Raw genomic sequence first — 16,394 nt, forward strand, 5'->3', positions numbered from 1 at the left:
CCAATCACAACCAAAATGCCCTGCGCTCCCAGCGGTGAAAATGTTTCTCCACTGCGAACAGGTGCGCGTAAGGTTTCTCAAGCCGAGGCCGAAGTGGATAAGGAATATGCTTCTACAAAAGAATTACAAATTTTTAGTAGACTTACGGAAGAAATGCATGATATATGCGGCAAATCATAAACCATCATGTTGGGTATTTCTCTCAGCTCGTTCATTGTCCCCCGTGTGCCGCTGTTGCCTGTGATTCCCATACACTCCACCATACTCCCATATTCGAGGCGACTACCAAGTCCAGCATTTTGAGCCCTTCATCGTGGATGATAAGCTTGCCAAGTTTCACGCGCTTTCCACGGATGCCACCCCCTGCTTTCTCCTGGCCGATACTGAGATCAAGACGGCCATAGTCCTCGTCTTCTTCGCTGGCCGGCTTAGCGGTGTAGGGGAACGGGTGTCTCCTCCGTGGGATTGGAGGCGCCGTATCATCTTCTGTTGAGTAGCTTGAGCTTGCTGGCGAATGCGGTCTAGGCGGAAGCTGTGGCGGCTCTTCGTCTCCACTAGGGTAGAGAGATGCATGGTAACTTGAAAGTGGACGGGATGGAAGAGATGATTGAGGTATCTTGTGACTAGATAGTTTATCCCGAATATGATTGAGCTTGGGAATAATGAACCGACCAGCATCTACCCCTTTTTTCATGGGAGACAACCCTTGGAAGATAGCTGAGGAGGGTAAGTTGAATCGCAATTCACTTACAGTCGTCGAAGACTGTAAAGAGGAAGATGTATCGGACGCGTTGAATGCTGATACAGGTCCCGGAAGGCTGTGTTTACACCGCAGGGACCGGCCCCCTGGCCCTGTTGAGAATTTGCATCGACCTCCCCAGGGACTGAGAAATACATAGCCCTTAGACTGCGATTCCTCGATATCCGCAGGGATGTGCGGTGCTCTTCCAGGAGAGCTCCCACTTGCGCTTCTACCACGTGCAGTAATTGTGTGATTGTCCGAGATATCAGAAAGTGCTCTTTTGTGCTGCATAGAAGAGCGGTTCCAGAAGCTGGACCCTTCCATGCGAACCTGTCGATCAAAGCCAGAGTTCGATTCTGGGTGCACGTGTGACTTCCCTTTATTGGGCATGGACACAGTCGCTCTGGGACCTGCTACATTATCTCCCGAGTCACTACCAGTGGTCTGTGAACGGCGGAAATAGCCGTACCCAGGGGTTGTGAGGTGAACTGACAGGTCGAAATAAGGTTTCTTGACCCGCGCTAAAGGTTTGACTCGCCGAATCTGTGCTTCGTCGGGCGAGGGTGTGCCAGTTACGCTTCCTATGTTCCATTGCGCTCCTGATGTAGGGTCTCGACGGATAAGAGTGATGGAGAAAGCATCAGAAGAAATATCGGGAGCCTCTAAGTTTCCATCATTCAAATCGCTAGACGTAGCAGTATCAGTGCTTGTCCTTGGAGGATGGCCTCTGTCCTGGGACAGAGATGAAGAGCTCAGGGGCCTGTTTTCGGCTCCTGGCAAGTGTTTCCTCCCAATTGAGTACTCTGATTGGCTAGGTCTCGGCTCCAAGGGCCCTCTATTCACTGCATCGATTTGATGCACTTGTGATGGCTTTAGTGTTGAACTTTCAGATCGAACAGGCTTCCGTCTCAGTTGTGACGAGACTGTCAACTGACGACTGAGATCAAGCGAAGATCTCGCAGACTCTGGAAGCGGTTTCCGCACGAGATCAAATGACGATCTAGCAGAGTCCGGAAGAGGTTTGCGTGGGAATTGCTTATTCGCAACAGGGGACAATGGCTCTTCAGCTGTGATGCCTGGGTCCTCTTCAAGAAGACGGGCATCGTCTGGTGTATCAAGATGCAGATAATACAGAGAAGAAGCAACATCTTCAGCTGTCACGTTTTTTAGCCGTGGCTTAAGAGTCGTGAGGATAATATCTTGCATATGGTCAGTAGGTACTTCCAAAGTGTAAGTTTGACCTACCTCTACTCCCGGGCACACGAGCGATGTACAACGTTAAGGGTGGCCTCTTCGCTTCAGTTGGGTTCCGTGGGTATTTCGGGGGATTTCCAGCTATTTGTGTGATGTCGGACAGCGAGTTTGCCTCGATGCTGGGAATCATTTTTCTCTATGTACCGGCAGGAATGAGGTCTCAAAAGGCAGTGTGAGTAGCTCTTTGTAGGTAGTGATGGTGAAGAAGAAGAAGGGGAAGAAGAAGAAGAGGAGGAGGGGGAGGAGGAGGAGGAGGAGGAGGAGGAAGAAGAAGAATAAGATGATTAGAACACTTCGCGACTCTGAAGCCGATGCGGTACCCTGTGTATTGCTTGTTTGGTGCGGCAAGGTGAGCGAGGCGTGGAGAAGTGGTTTACATATTTTGAAGACAGCTGCTGATGGCAGGAGGAATAGGGTTTGACGTGGCACGGTACTCCCGCCGCGCCTCTCCGTGCGACGTACTGAATAACTCTGTTGCTATTTTATTGTCACCAGGTTAACCAGAGACATAATATCCAGGTTGTCCAGAGATATTATATACGCGAGTTTGCATACGAAAATTATGAGGCTGAGCTCGAGCCGAGCCTTGGGGGCTGGAGACGTCGTCCGCTTGCTAGCCTAGACCGAGTATGATAAGCGAGGGCACTAAGAAAAAAAAGCTCACACCCGTTCGTTTACTCGCACCAACGCCCGCCACCAAACTTCTTTCTCCACACCAAACACGACATTCAACACACAACACACGACACTCGACGCGACACCGTCAGGAGGTATATTTCTTATTTATTCCTGCAATCGCAAAGGCTGAATTCACGCTACGTCCAAGCGTCATCTCCGAACCCCACAGCTCTCTCCGGTCTGCGAAACACCATGGCAGAGTCTTCTATCGAGGTAACGTCTTCCCCGTCTTCAAACTCTAAATTTTTTTTGACCGAATGTTCAGGATCGACTGCGTGCCTCCGCAGAGTCTTTCGATGGATTACTAGCATTAATTCCAGCAAAATTCTACTACGGGGAAGGAGATACAAGCGTATGTCAATTCCCACACCGCAACTACGAACGCACGTTGATATTATCCGCCAGGACCAATGGAAGAAAAAAAAGCAAACCAAGGAGCAAGCGGCTGCCGCAAGAAGAGCGAAGCTAGACCCCGACTCCGCCAAAACCGCCAAAGACGTGATGGATGAACGTGCGCGAAAGAGAAAATTGGAGGAGCTGGAAGAGCTTCATGGTTCCGATGTGGAAGGAGTGGAGAAGGAGCTACCCAAGGAAGGCTTGAAGCTTGCACAGGACAAGAAGGCCAAGAAGCAAAAGATTTCGAACGATACGGAATCGGCACTTTCTGCAGAGAAATCCAAGGCCGAACGGAAGGCAGCCAAGGCTGACAAGAGCAAGCTCAAAGCTGAGAAGCAGGCCGAGAAGCGGAAAGAAAAGAAGCTGAATGTCAAGAAGAAAGAGCTTACAGCGAATTCTGGTGTGAAGACTGGCAAGGTACCACAGGAACTCAAGGACCCGAAGCCTCAAAAAGACACGGCCACCGCTAAAATGGTTGAATCCTTAGTGGAGGAAGATTCTGAGGTAGAGGTCGAGGTCGAGGACAAAGCTATGGGTAAAGGCGGAGCTGAAGAGAGCCCGGTGGTGGAGGAGGAAGCAGAGGAACACGAAGAAATCCCCGGCGACAAAATGGTAAATTTCGATGCCGACGGCCTTGACGAGCAGTCCGGTTCCGCAACATCTACCTCTTCACCTCTCTCTGCAACCTTCGACAACCCCACAGAACCAAGCGCAAACACATCTACATCCTCAGTCATCCCTCCTGCCACAGCACCCAAACATATTAAGCTCCCTACCGATCCGGAACTCCTGCGCTCGCGGCTCGCAGCACGGATAGAAGCCCTTCGTGCAGCACGGAAAGCCGACGGTCCCGATGGACGCCCAGCGCGGAATCGCCAGGAACTTCTCGAGGCGCGGCGAAAGAAGGAGGAGCAGAGGAAAGCGCACAAGAAGGAGCTGCGCATGAAGGCCAAGATCGAGGAGGATGCAAAGCGAGAAGCTGCTCTGGCGTCTGCTCGAGATTCGCCCGCGTCAAGCATGATGAGCCCCTTGATCCACTCTCCCGAGCAAAACTTTTCGTTTGGCCGAGTCGCTTTCGCGGACGGACAAGAGCTCTCTGAGGATCTCACGCAGCTGAAGAACGCGCCTAAGAAGCGGGGACCGCAGGATGCTGCCAGTGCGCTGAAAGCCGCCGAGAAGAATCGGGCGCGCATCGCTGGGCTCGACGACGAGAAGCGCGCTGATATCGAGGAGAAGGACCTGTGGTTGAACGCCAAGAAGCGGGCTCACGGCGAGAAGGTCCGCGACGACACGTCCCTGCTGAAGAAGACGCTGAAGCGTAAGGAGAAATCGAAGAAGAAGAGCGAGAAGGAGTGGACGGAGCGGAAGGAGGGCGTGGCAAAGAGCCAAGCGATGAGGCAGAAGAAGCGGGAGGAAAATCTGCAGAAGAGGCGTGATGGGAAGGGCGCCAAGGGGAAAGGGAAGGGTAAATCTGTCAAGGGGAAGAAACCAAAAGTCAAAAGCAGACCGGGCTTCGAGGGGGGTTCGAGATGATAGAGAGCTCGTGTTTCGTAGTTAAACAGCATGCTTGGGGAGCAGTGGCGTCTCTGCGAATGTAGCAAGGTCAAACATATGGGGTCTACTTCGCCCTTTCCCATGCGGGAGATCATGGGCTGAGTATTACATGCACGTGAAATTCTAGTATTCTACCATAGGAAACTGAGCTGGGATTACTTGGACCGGGATCTTGCAAGCTCAATGCTGCAATAAGTAAATCTATGGTTACACCTTTTAACTCGCGAGACCTCTTGTGAATACGCCGAAAGAATATTGATTTGTGCTCTCGCAAGTGAAAGTCCAAAAAAAAAAAAAAAAAAAAAAAAAACCAGAACCAACAGAAAAAATCTCAGCTGTCCACGCCTTCGGCACAAATCAGGATGTAATGTCGCACTGATATCTTTTGGGGGGCCATAGTCCAGGCACTTATAACGACAATATAGAAGTTCCGCTCGTTGCCCAGAATAACCATCAACCTTTGTTCTATTCTGTGATAGCTCTGCAGGGCATCTAAAGAAGGGAATCTAGGCGGGTGAACACGCTGAGACATGCTGCTACGACCTGAGTCCTTGTTAGTTTTGATTTTTAGTAGAGATTATGATAGCAGGCCTACCTCAAGTTGCAATTCCTTGTCCTTGCCGTTGGTAACTTCGTCCCCGATAATCTGCCCCAAATTTGCCCCAACGCCACCTGAAGCACCGCCAGCTCTCTTCCCAAACGGCCACTGACTGTACTCAGCTAGCAACTCATCCACCTGGGCAAATGCACGCTCCCGAGACTCGTGTCCCAGCGTAGCTAGCGCGTTCTCGAGAACGTTGGCGGCGTAGGCAGCACACACCATGGCAATGGTTCGCACGTATCTGAATTCGAGATTTTCTGGGAGAAACTGGCTTCCTGGTAGGACAACTGTGCGCTGTGTAAGGACATTACGGACCCGGCGTCTGATTTCCTCTTTGGCACCTCCATCTGCTACAGGGTGTGTCGCCATGTCGAAGAGGAGGAAGTTGCGCTTTTCGGTTCGGAGGATGCCCTTGTCGACCAATCCCTTTGCTAGGCGCTCTCTGACTTGCTTCAGCTGGTATCCAATTTTCATGAGATTCCACGTCTCCCCTAAAGTGGCCACACATTAGATTCCGAGCTTTCGTCAATATTGAGAAGGCCATGGATAGCTTACCGCTCATCAGGTCAATCCATTGACTAACACTCATCTTCTCACTCGCCTTCATCATCTTGAGCGCCTCATCGAGCAGAACCTCGCCGGTAAGTGTATCATCAATGACCTCGATAACCCGATCAGCAAGTGGAAATCGCCGTCTCGAGGAGTCCTTCTGCATGCTGACACGCCCCCGGAAAGCAAGCTCGATGACAATACATCCTCTGAGCGCATACGAAATATTGTCGTTCCAGAAAGATAGATAGCCCTGGCAACTGTTAGTCCTCTGCTGGGCGAAGACTGACCATTCCTCTCTTTGCGAGCTCACCTGCTTATCCTTCAGTCCCAGCAGCAGCACCTCTTCCATCAGTGTCAGCTTGGGCTGCTTGCTCCGCTCAGCACTCTCGCTGATATCTCTGGGATCGAACGCAATTTTATGTCCATTCTCGCCGCTCTCGTAGGATGTCTCAGGGCCGCCTGTGTCACGGGAGCCTCCAGCTTTGGGGACGGGCGACGCTACCCGACTCGACTCTGCCTCCTCGTTGTCAGCTCCTCCGCCTCCTCCACCTCCTCCGCCGGCGCCTCTGCGTCGAGTGAGTCCCGACGACATTGTAGGAGTTTGCGATGTATGTTATGCCCAGTAAAGGTCCGGATTGGGGGAAGGAGAAATTTCGTCCTCGGTGGCATGCGAACAAGACAGGTCTCCGTAATGCGCCCCCCTTGCACGAGCCACAGAGCCTCGGGAGCTGCAGTCCAATGGTATGCACAATAGAAATCCTGGTCGGAGGATAGGATTTTGAGTCTCTACAAGTTAAATTGGCGGTGGTCGTAGATACTTGGCCGGAAATTGGTCGAGTTCGTGTTCGTGTGTAATGAAAGAAGTCGCTCATGGTTCGCCAAGGATACGGTAGCTAGCGTCATGTGGAGCGAGCGCGAGGCTGCTTACCCAAGATTTCGATAGCTGAAGTGGTCCTGATTCCAAAAAAAAAAAAAAAAAATCTGTAAAGAAATTCAAGCACAACGCAAGACATGAGATAGGTTTTCTAAACATTTCTACAGGCACGTAGGATTTAGCGTGCTCTGTGGGCATCTTCTATCTGTACAGATATTCCTCAACGAGTCACCGCTCAGCATATGCCTCCGATTCATTCCCTCCCCATCGTCAAGTTTCCTATAATACAAAGTACACAACTCAGTGAGCTACACGTATATCAGCTTGAATGTTCTAGTGAAATGCGATTTGAGAATTTTTCTCACCATCTGGTTGCGCAAGAATGTACTCAACGGCCTTGTCAACTAGAAAATGTTAGATGTATCCATTTGTATGAATTTGTTTTCTAAAAACATACCACTATGAATGGCATCCGCCTCCTTATCCGGGATCTCGATGCTGAATTCCTGTGCTGGCGTCAGGACCTCCATGTGGCTTTGATATTCCAATGTACTAACCTCCTCGATAGCCATCACAACCTCAACAGTATCCAAGCTGTCCAACCCGAGATCGTTCGCGAAGTTGGAGGTAGGCGAGAGCTGTAGCTATCAGTCCCAAGTCCGTCTCTTTGACATCGTATTGTCCTACCTTCGACGCATCGGTAACCTGTAGGAGTTCATCAGCACCTCTCTTCTCAATCTCTACTCGGACAGAACGCACCTTATCAAAATTCTTCAACAAGTCCACTATTCTGCCCTCAACCTCCGTCTTTGACAGGCCAGCAGCAGCAGAGTAACATCTCACAGCCTGGAAGGCAGACGGGGCGAATCGGGACTGCGAGAAGATGTAGCTCTGGGCGGCAGGGCGAGCGATTGCTCCAGATTTTTGGGCAACTTGGCGCGTGGCGCCGCGTACAGAGCTGAGGAGGGCGGTTCGGAACATCTTGGTAGGGTCGTGGGAGCGTTGGGAGAAAGCTTTGTTCTGTGAGAGATGTGGAGATTGATGATGGAGAATGAGCAGCTCTCCCAGCTCAGTTTTGAGTTCTATATCACGTGATAACATCGCAACTTGAGATGCGTTCTAGACATAACAGACATAGAGATACTTGATTAAGCTTAAGCCAGATATAAGTTGAAGTAAATAGAAAGTCATTGGCAGTTTTCCTGGTCGATCCACGAAAATCTGGTGGCATTTTGAAGCTCTTCCAAGCCAGCCAATCACCACCGCTCAGATAATAATCCGCCAGAGCGACTTTCGCGACATCAAGACAATCGACACTCCCATCGCCAACACCCTCGCCCCGAGCACAAAACCATGGCTTCCGCAAAGCCTCTGACTTCACTCGTGGCTCGCAGCCGGCCGACAGCGTCTCTGTGCCGCTCTGTTCGCACATTCACACCTACCTCCTCTCCCTGGGCATCCTTCTCAACATCCAGCATCCGCGCCGCCACCCCCTCGGGACCACCACCGGCAGGATTCCGACTGCCCAAGCCAGAGAGATGGTACGAGAGCCAGGAGTCAACTCTGGATAAGGCGGGGAAGTTCTTCTTGTTGACCGAGATGGCGAGGGGAATGTACGTGGTATTGGAGAATTATTTCAGGCCGCCGTGAGTTGTGCCATTGAGCTCCTAATCTGGGAGGCTGGGCGCTGATATGGAGCAGGTACACTATCTATTACCCGTTTGAAAAGGTAGATATCACTCGGGAGCAGCAATGGCAGGGCAAGCGCTGATGGTGGACAGGGACCGATATCTCCACGTTTTCGAGGCGAGCACGCACTGCGCAGATACCCGTCCGGCGAGGAACGATGCATTGCCTGCAAGCTGTGTGAAGCTGTCAGTTGCTCCTCTCAAAGTAGAATTGAAGGTCTAATTAAAGATAGATTTGTCCCGCCCAAGCCATCACAATCGAAGCAGAGGAGCGCCAGGACGGAAGCCGGAGAACAACACGCTACGATATCGACATGACGAAGTGCATCTACTGCGGTTTCTGCCAGGAGAGCTGTCCCGTCGACGCTATTGTCGAGTCGCCGAATGCCGAGTACGTCACCGAGACGAGGGAGGAGCTGTTATACAACAAGGAGAAATTATTGGCGAACGGTATGCACCCTTCGAGCAAACTCCACATGCGATGATTGATGTTATCCATGGGAGAATGAGAGTACTGACACGAGGGCAGGAGATAAATGGGAGCCAGAGTTGGCGGCAGCGGCGAGAGCAGATGCGCCTTACAGATAAGACTGGGTTTTCTTTTGTCGGTAGTATATGCATATTGTACATTGAAGCACGAGCGGATTGCTTAGAGGTTCTAAGACGGTATTGGAAAAAATTCTTAATCCTATTTTTTCCTCCCCACAGCTGTATGCAGAAAGCTATGTGACCTCAGCAATGTGGCGAACTCTTCTCACTTCTTACTCTTGAATTATCCAGGGGTGAGGGGTTCAGGTTGGAAAACTACAAGAGATGTACGATCTGAGAGACTTCGATATCTAGGACGGCGTCTCTTTAGCATGGGAGCTGGAGTCGCAGCCCTATAACCCCATCGACGTTCAGTGCGACATTCGAAGCATACCACACAACGGATGCAGCCTCACCGGAATTTATATTATCAGACCGAACTCCCAACTTCCCAAACCCGAATGCACATTCAGGGCGATAGGCAAAAAAAATCTCCTGCTAGATCTCATCGTTGAACAATTCCCTACCTACCTTCCACACCCCCAAACCCCGTCTCGACATGCCCTCTCAGAAGAGTTTGCAACCACAACCACAGTCACAGCAACAGCAACAGCAACAGCAACAGCAACAACAACACCAACAACAACAACAAAAACGCACTCACTCACCGTCTACCTACCCATCGCCAGTTCCAAAAGCCAACACCGATACCCAATCGCCTTCTCGATACCCATCCCGGACCCGAGCAACCGACATCCAAATTTGAAAGTGATGTGTAATTTTAAAAAATATATATATATATATATTATTATATTCTTCTTCTTCTTCTCTGCCATATACCCACCCCCTAACGTGCCCAGATCCTCAAGACGGCCGGTCCAATCAATACCGGTACCACTCACTCAGTCAGTCACTCAGTCACCTCGTAGACCTAGGTAACCTACCAGAATGGAATCAGGCAGTCGCTCTTGTCGAGCTCTCATCCGTTGTCTTCTCTCCTCTCTCTCTCTCTCTCTCTCTCTCTCTCTCTCGGCCGTCTCGCGTCCTAGGCTTGAATTGGTGACCATTCGCGACGAGGGGGCAGGAGAATGAGGTGTTTGTTTGTGTGTTTGTTTTGGGGTGGGGGGGGGGGGGTTCCCTTTCTTTTTTCCTTTCTTTCTTTTCCTCTTTTTTTCCCCCTTTTTTTTCTTCCTTTTTCCCCCCTTTTTTTCATTCTTTTTTTTTTTTTCCCTTTTTCTTTCATTTTTCTTTCGTTTATCTTTCCTTTCTTCCTTTTTTTTCCCCTTTTTTTTCTCCCTTTTTTCCCCCCTTCTTTTTTTCTTTTGTTTCGTTTCCTTTTTTTTTTTTTTTTCTTCTCTTAAACATCCCCCAGCCCCCCATCGACCTCAGATCGATCGGGCGTGCCAATGTCGATGGTTGGAAAGCTCAGTCTGATGTTGGTTTTTTTTTTCTTTCTTTCTTCTTTTTCTCCCTCTCTTCTTTTCCCTCTCTTCTTTCTCCCTCTCTTTTTTCCCCTCTCTTTTTCCCCCTCTCTTTCTCTCCCTCTCTTTTCTTTCTTCTTCCTATTTCCCCCCTTATCTTCTCCTATCGTTCCCTTTTTTTCTTCCCTGTTTTTTCTTTCATCTCCCTTTGAAACTTTTAAAAGAAAGAGTAAATTTCTTTCTTTTTCTTTTTTTTCTTTTTTAGGGGGATAAAAAAAAAACCCCCTCCGAATTTCATTTCAATACCCGAGCCTGCCTGCCTGCCTACCTGCCTGCCACACAACAACTCCGTCGTTGGCTAGATAGATAAATAAACAGATAAATAAGTTCCATCTCAAGAAAGACACTCAGATCCCCTTCCATGAATGCGCAACTAGAAGAAGAAGAAGAAGAAGAAGAATACAGAAAATGAGTGCGAAACTTGAAAAAAAAAAAAAAAAAAAAAAAAAAAAAAGAGAGAGAGAGGAGAGAGAGAAAGGGAAAGAAAAAGAAAGAGAGAAAGAACAGGCCCCGTCGAACTGAAAGCAGCTTCGTCTCTCAGGAAGGAAATCACCTCCCCCCCTTCTTAAAAAAATCGTTGCGATGAGATGCGATGCGATGTATACATACATACAAACATACAAACACATATATAAACACACATATACACAAACAAACAGACAAACAAAACATATAAACAAAAGATATATAAACAAAACATATAAACAAAAGATATATAAACAAACACACAAACACACAAACATACAAGCTACCTACCTACCTACCTACACCTAACCACCTAACCACCTAACCACCTACCTAAGTACCGGTACCGGTCCTCAACCGATATTCATTCAATATTGACTTAGCTCAGCTCAGCTTATCCCCTCTTCCCCTCTTCCCTCTTCCCCTCTTCCCTCTTCCCTCTTCCCTCTTCCCTCTTCCCTCTTCCCTCTTCCCTCTTCCCTCTTCCCTCTCCCCTCTCCCCTCTTCCCTCTTCCCCCTCCCACCTCCCCTCTTCCCTTCCCCCTCCCTCCTCCCCCTCCCCCCGAAATTCAAATCAAAGTTTGCATGGTGGAAATTGGACATGTATACTATATACATACTCTTCTTCTTCGTACTACGTAGTATATCTATCCATCTTACGGATCTGCAAGGGGAGAGAGGATTGAGTCGTTGTCAACACTCTCTTTAGCACTACCCCCTTTCCGGAGTTGCATTCGAGAGTATAAAAGAAGATATAAAGTTGATCCAAGAGAAGATGATTAAATTTTGACACTTAAATATCGACTCGATAAAATATATTCAACTCCTTCGCATTATACATCTCCATACCCTGGAAGAGACCTTCACAGGGAGGAGCGCTTGCTACGCTTTTAACCAGCGGGACGTAAATCAATACTATTCTACTGCTACTCCACACATCTCCCTCGGCCCAAACACGCGACAACACGCCTTCTTCGCCATACGCCAGCCTCGTTCATCTGTACCACGATGAAGCTCCAAGTAGAACAGGCGGGGGATAAGGTCAAACCGTGATAGAAAAATGTTCAGAAGAGAATCTCGATACCAGCCTCCCGGGCGCTTAAACGCCCTTTTCCCAAACGGGCCGGAGGGTCCGCGTTTTACCCACCGCGGCAGAGTGGTGGAAAAAAAAAAAAAAAAAAAAAAAAGCAACGCTTGCAAATGCCACCGGCATATTAAATGATATACTTTGGTAATCGGAATCGGACGCAAGTCGCCTGCCAGAGCGAGTCCAGACATCTCCTTTCCGAGATGGGTGGCTCTGGCTATCGAGGGACGTCCTCGATGAGATTGTCGAAGTGGAAGAACTCTCCTTTCCGAGATGTGAGGCTCTGCCTATCAAAGGGCGTCTTCGACGAAATGGTCGAAGTGGAAGAACCCTCATCTCCGAGATGTGTGGGGAAAGAGATGTGTGGCTCTGCCTATTGAGGGGCGTCCTCGCCGAAATTGTCGAAGTTGAAGAACTCGCTGTCAAAGCTAGGGGTCACGCCTGAGCCACTCGCCATGGCGTCGTTGAAGAAGCCGTCGGTTTGGTACCGTGCCTCGGTCGGGTAGGTCTCGCCCGCCGACGCGAGCGTCGAGTTCAGGCCGGTCATGCTGGGATACATCTGCGAGTTGCCCATGCTGTTCGTCGGTGGCACGTCACTGTTGGCCCAGTTGAACCTTCCGACGCTCTCAGCGGGGTTGGGCGTGGAGGGATTGCCATAGGTGAACGGGGAACCGAAGAAGGTGGCGGCGTCGTTGGGCAGGGCGGTGCTGAACGGTCCGAAGGTGGTGCCGGTGTTGCTCTGCGACAGGTTGATGTTGCGTTGCGCCTGGGGGGCTGGTAGCCCCAACTCCTGAGCGGACAGGCCTGGTGGGAAAGCGGGATTTGGCTTCGGTGTCGAGGCCGGTGGCGACGCGGAGGGATGGGCTGCCGATTCTTGGGTAGCGGGCCTATGGGGCAAATCCAGCGTGAACAGGCTTTGTGGGAAAGACGGATTTCGGCTCGGGATCGGGCCCGATGGCGAAGCTGGCGTATTGGCTGCAGATGCATGGGTGGTAGCGGGCGTGACCGGCAAGGACATTCGTCGGTTGTCGGTGGTCCCCAGCGGGCTGACTTGTGCGCTTGTCGACGTCTCTGGCTTGATGGAAGGCTCGCGATTGAGAGATGGTGCGGCGATCGAATGGGACCGGGGGCTGGGGTACGGAGCCTGTCTGTAGTGGTACTGCTGCGATGGCTGCGGGGCCTGCGGTGGTTGCGGTGGCTGCTGCGGTGATTGCATCGGCGTCTGCATCGCGGGCTGTTGATACTGATGTGCTAGCATCGGCGACGGGAAATTTCCTGCAAACTGCGGCGGGTATGGCGACACGAGACCTTGCTGCACGTACGAGTTCCAGATGGTCTTTTCCAGCGCGGCTCGGATCGCCACGTTCGACGTCAGATACGCTTCTAACCTGGAGTTGAATTCGCGATTGCCGCTCTGCAGATGGGCCGCAAGCTGCAGGTACTGTCTCGGGAAGCCGTCGTCCTCTTCCTCATACATCTCCTCGTTCATGACATCCGCCTCGGTGACCCGGAGACCGCGTCCCGTCCGACGCCTGTGTATCTCTGAGGCGCGACGAGCCGACTCGACTCGAGCCTCGAGACTTCGGTCGCTGCGACGAGACGCGGCAATGTATGCCCTCTCTTGGTTTTCTTCGTGTGTGCGCTCGGTCTAAGTCGAGAGACGAAGGGTCAATTGGGGGGTGCGCTTTGCAGGACAGCGACGAGATGTGGTGCGTACCTTTGCGGGCTTCAACGACCCTCCCGGGACCATGGGTGGCTGATTCCGGGAAGGTTGATTTCGGGCAGGAGGCATTCTCGGGGATGCTATCGTGCGTTGAGCACGATGGAGGAGCTGGGTCTGGATCTGGGTGTGGGTGTGGGTGTGAGTGTGAGTGTGGGCCTGGGTCTGAGTCTGAGTCTGAGTCTGAATCTGAGTCTGGTTCTGGTTCTGGTTCTGACTCTGACTCTGGGTCTGGGTCTGGGTCTGGGTCCTGATGATATGTCAATACTGAGTGAGGATGAAAAGATATTCGGTGGTGGTGAAGAATCAGGCTACGAACCTTGGTCCTTTAAGTACAGGCTGGCTGGCGGTCTGAGGTGAGTGAGGATATACCTAGTTGGTTTAGGAAGGATCCAAATGAAGTATGGTTGGGTTGGTTGGTTGGTGGGTGAATGGGGTGAATGGGTGGGTCCGGTGCTAGGTAGGTAGGTAGAGTGAAGAAGCGGATCCAGAGCACAGAGGTCGGGTGAACGTGGGTAGAGAGCCGGGGAGGAGATGCCTCTTAACAATAAGACGCGATCGATCTTCTTTGAGGGTTGAGGGCGAGTGGTAGGTGTAGTGGTAGAGGTAGAGGTTATGGTTCTGGGGAGTGTGGTAGGTGTTGGAGGTGTTGGAGGTGTTGGAGGTGTTGGAGGTGGTGGAGTGGGTGTGGGTGTGGGTGTGGAGTGGGTGTGGGTGTGGGTGTGGGATGGAGGTGGTGTAGGTAGTGCAGCAAGGTACTACGTACGTCGGGTCGGTCGGTCGGTCGGTCGGTGCAGTTCGATCAAGAAGAAGGCTGAGAAGGCTGTTGCGATCGGGGGGGGAGGGGGGGGGAAGGGGGGGAGGGGGGGAGGGGGTGGCAGAGGACGGGGACGATGACGGGGAAATGCTGACAAAACACGGCCGGAATGGGGGATGGGACTGATACCGTTTGCAAATGGACGTGGAGAATTGGCGATCGAAGCAGTTGCTGGGCGTGTCTTTTATATGTGCATCGTTTCCGTACATGTGTGTGTACAGTCTGGCCTTACCCCGTTTCCCCCTCTCTTCCCCCTCTTCCCCCCTTCCCCCCTCTTCTAGCTGTCAGTGAGTGTGCTGTTCAGACCCTCGCTGCCTCGCTGGCCCTCGCTGGCCCTCTGCAAGCTCTGCAAGCTCAGCAAAGCTCTGCAAGCTGGCTGGCGGCCCTTTTCATGGGCCCCGTTTTCCAATGGCCAAAGCGAAGGAGGGGTCCCGCTTCGAGCTCGAAGGAAGGAAAGTGGCGAAAAGTTGCTACTGTACTGTACCGGTACCACCAGACTTTTGCTCCCTTTTGCCTCCATCTCGTTGCCCCGCGGACCGCCCGGGGGGGGGGGGGGGGGGAAAGAGAGGTGGGGCTGGCTCTGCGTCACTTCCTATTTTCGATCTGGCCGGTGCTCTCTCTAGCGCCAGATTGCCGAGGGGATCGGCTGGGGAACCCCCTGTCTCCCCTGTCTCCCCTGTCTCCCCCGTCTCCCCCGTCTCCCCCGATCCAGTTCCATTCCATTCCATCCTGATGCACATCGGAAGCAAAAAAATCCATCCAGGAGTCACAGCCACGCCGTCATGTGACTCGTATTCGGGTTGGATGCCCAGACTTTTCTCTCTACTGGGTATCGTCTGCCGTATGCGTTGTGTTGTGTCGTGGTACTGCCAATTTCTTCTGCTTCACCCGCCCTCCACCCTCTCACACATACCGGTACACCATAACGAACGCATATGAAAAAAAAGTATCCGGTCATCCATCATCTTTCCCATCAATCCGTCGCGTCTGTCAGTTCTGTCAGTCCAACGTCACAAGTCCCGTCCGGCCCCCCCCCCCCCCTCCCCCCTCCTTCACATGCCTTCCCTTCTCGAGCGGTAGCGTAGCCCACTCCGCTCTCTAGCCCCGATTGACCTGCGCCATAGCAAAGCAGATGGGAGCCACCGCAAATGCCATCCTGGCGAACATGCCATTTCGCGACACATAGCGAAAGTCGGACAGGTCAGGGAAGGAAGGTAGGTAGGTAGGTAGCTCAGCTGGGCATGCAATTATTGGGTCTTGCGTACGGGTTACGGTACTGTACTTTACTGTACTGTACGGTACGGTACGGTACGGTACTGAGTAGTATCGCGCACTATTTACTACTCTCCTGTGCGAACTGGTCCGTCTCGGCAGTTGGAAACTAGTGTTGCTTAAGTCACTCAAGCCGACCGAAATCTCCTTAAATACCTCAGCCCAACGAGCTCCCTCTATTCCGTGCTAACTACCTTCTGCCTACTGCCTACTACCTCCTACCTACTACCTACTACCCACTACCCACTACCTACTCCCTCACCCCTCTCACCAAGTGGACAAGAATCCGGAGCTCGATTTACTACTACGTGGTACGTAGCTTGGCCTAGCACGTTAGGGGTGCCGCTATCACGAACAAGGCTTGTTCGTCCATCCGTCCGTCCATCATCAGTCCGGTGATGCGATGCTTGGCCTTCCTCTCGCTTTTGCCTACGGAGGGATTCCTCCTTTGTCCCGTGTCGGCCCTGCATTCTGCCCATATCTCAGAAGCCGTCCGGGGACGCAAGGGAGGGCTTTCCTCCTCCTTCTTCTTCTTTTTCGACTGGGTTGCTGGGTCAATGAATGTCCTCAATGTCCTTTCTTTCTTCCGGCACTTCCTGGGAACTTGGGAATGGGACAAGCGGGATGAGATATCAGGAAAGGGCTTTCCCCCGTTCGGCGAACGCATCTTCGCCGATGGATGGCT

At 51.7% G+C, this 16,394-nt stretch overlaps 6 protein-coding genes across 6 annotated transcripts; 2 read left to right on the forward strand and 4 right to left on the reverse strand.

The window, feature by feature from the left end:
• Positions 1 to 211: 211 nt before the first annotated feature.
• On the reverse strand, positions 212 to 2,126 carry L3040_003747 (uncharacterized protein; the record flags this gene model as incomplete). Its single annotated transcript, XM_007294641.2, has 2 exons — positions 212 to 1,941; positions 1,988 to 2,126. 2 exons carry the CDS (start codon positions 2,124 to 2,126, stop codon positions 212 to 214), a joined length of 1,869 nt encoding a protein of 622 aa, XP_007294703.1.
• A 740-nt stretch (positions 2,127 to 2,866) lies between these two features.
• Positions 2,867 to 4,603, forward strand: L3040_003748 (uncharacterized protein; the record flags this gene model as incomplete). Its single annotated transcript, XM_007294640.2, has 3 exons — positions 2,867 to 2,887; positions 2,940 to 3,026; positions 3,080 to 4,603. The coding sequence occupies 3 exons, from the start codon at positions 2,867 to 2,869 to the stop codon at positions 4,601 to 4,603; spliced, it is 1,632 nt and encodes a 543-aa protein (XP_007294702.2).
• A 513-nt stretch (positions 4,604 to 5,116) lies between these two features.
• Positions 5,117 to 6,369, reverse strand: L3040_003749 (uncharacterized protein; the record flags this gene model as incomplete). Its single annotated transcript, XM_066156522.1, has 4 exons — positions 5,117 to 5,167; positions 5,220 to 5,716; positions 5,781 to 6,027; positions 6,088 to 6,369. 4 exons carry the CDS (start codon positions 6,367 to 6,369, stop codon positions 5,117 to 5,119), a joined length of 1,077 nt encoding a protein of 358 aa, XP_066012104.1.
• A 582-nt stretch (positions 6,370 to 6,951) lies between these two features.
• L3040_003750 (uncharacterized protein) lies at positions 6,952 to 7,632 on the reverse strand (the record flags this gene model as incomplete). The annotated part of the gene is made up of 6 exons (XM_066156523.1): positions 6,952 to 6,959; positions 7,017 to 7,055; positions 7,109 to 7,157; positions 7,209 to 7,289; positions 7,339 to 7,356; positions 7,411 to 7,632. 6 exons carry the CDS (start codon positions 7,630 to 7,632, stop codon positions 6,952 to 6,954), a joined length of 417 nt encoding a protein of 138 aa, XP_066012105.1.
• Positions 7,633 to 8,004: 372 nt separating this feature from the next.
• On the forward strand, positions 8,005 to 8,927 carry L3040_003751 (uncharacterized protein; the record flags this gene model as incomplete). The annotated part of the gene is made up of 5 exons (XM_007294637.1): positions 8,005 to 8,297; positions 8,353 to 8,380; positions 8,433 to 8,525; positions 8,573 to 8,789; positions 8,869 to 8,927. The coding sequence occupies 5 exons, from the start codon at positions 8,005 to 8,007 to the stop codon at positions 8,925 to 8,927; spliced, it is 690 nt and encodes a 229-aa protein (XP_007294699.1).
• Positions 8,928 to 12,273: 3,346 nt separating this feature from the next.
• L3040_003752 (uncharacterized protein) lies at positions 12,274 to 13,692 on the reverse strand (the record flags this gene model as incomplete). Its single annotated transcript, XM_007294636.2, has 2 exons — positions 12,274 to 13,548; positions 13,618 to 13,692. The coding sequence occupies 2 exons, from the start codon at positions 13,690 to 13,692 to the stop codon at positions 12,274 to 12,276; spliced, it is 1,350 nt and encodes a 449-aa protein (XP_007294698.2).
• Between the last annotated feature and the right edge of the window lie 2,702 nt (positions 13,693 to 16,394).

Source organism: Drepanopeziza brunnea (genome assembly GCF_022702325.1).
Source record: "Drepanopeziza brunnea f. sp. 'multigermtubi' strain 214-2 chromosome Unknown ctg5, whole genome shotgun sequence".
Taxonomy (NCBI): domain Eukaryota; kingdom Fungi; phylum Ascomycota; class Leotiomycetes; order Helotiales; family Drepanopezizaceae; genus Drepanopeziza; species Drepanopeziza brunnea.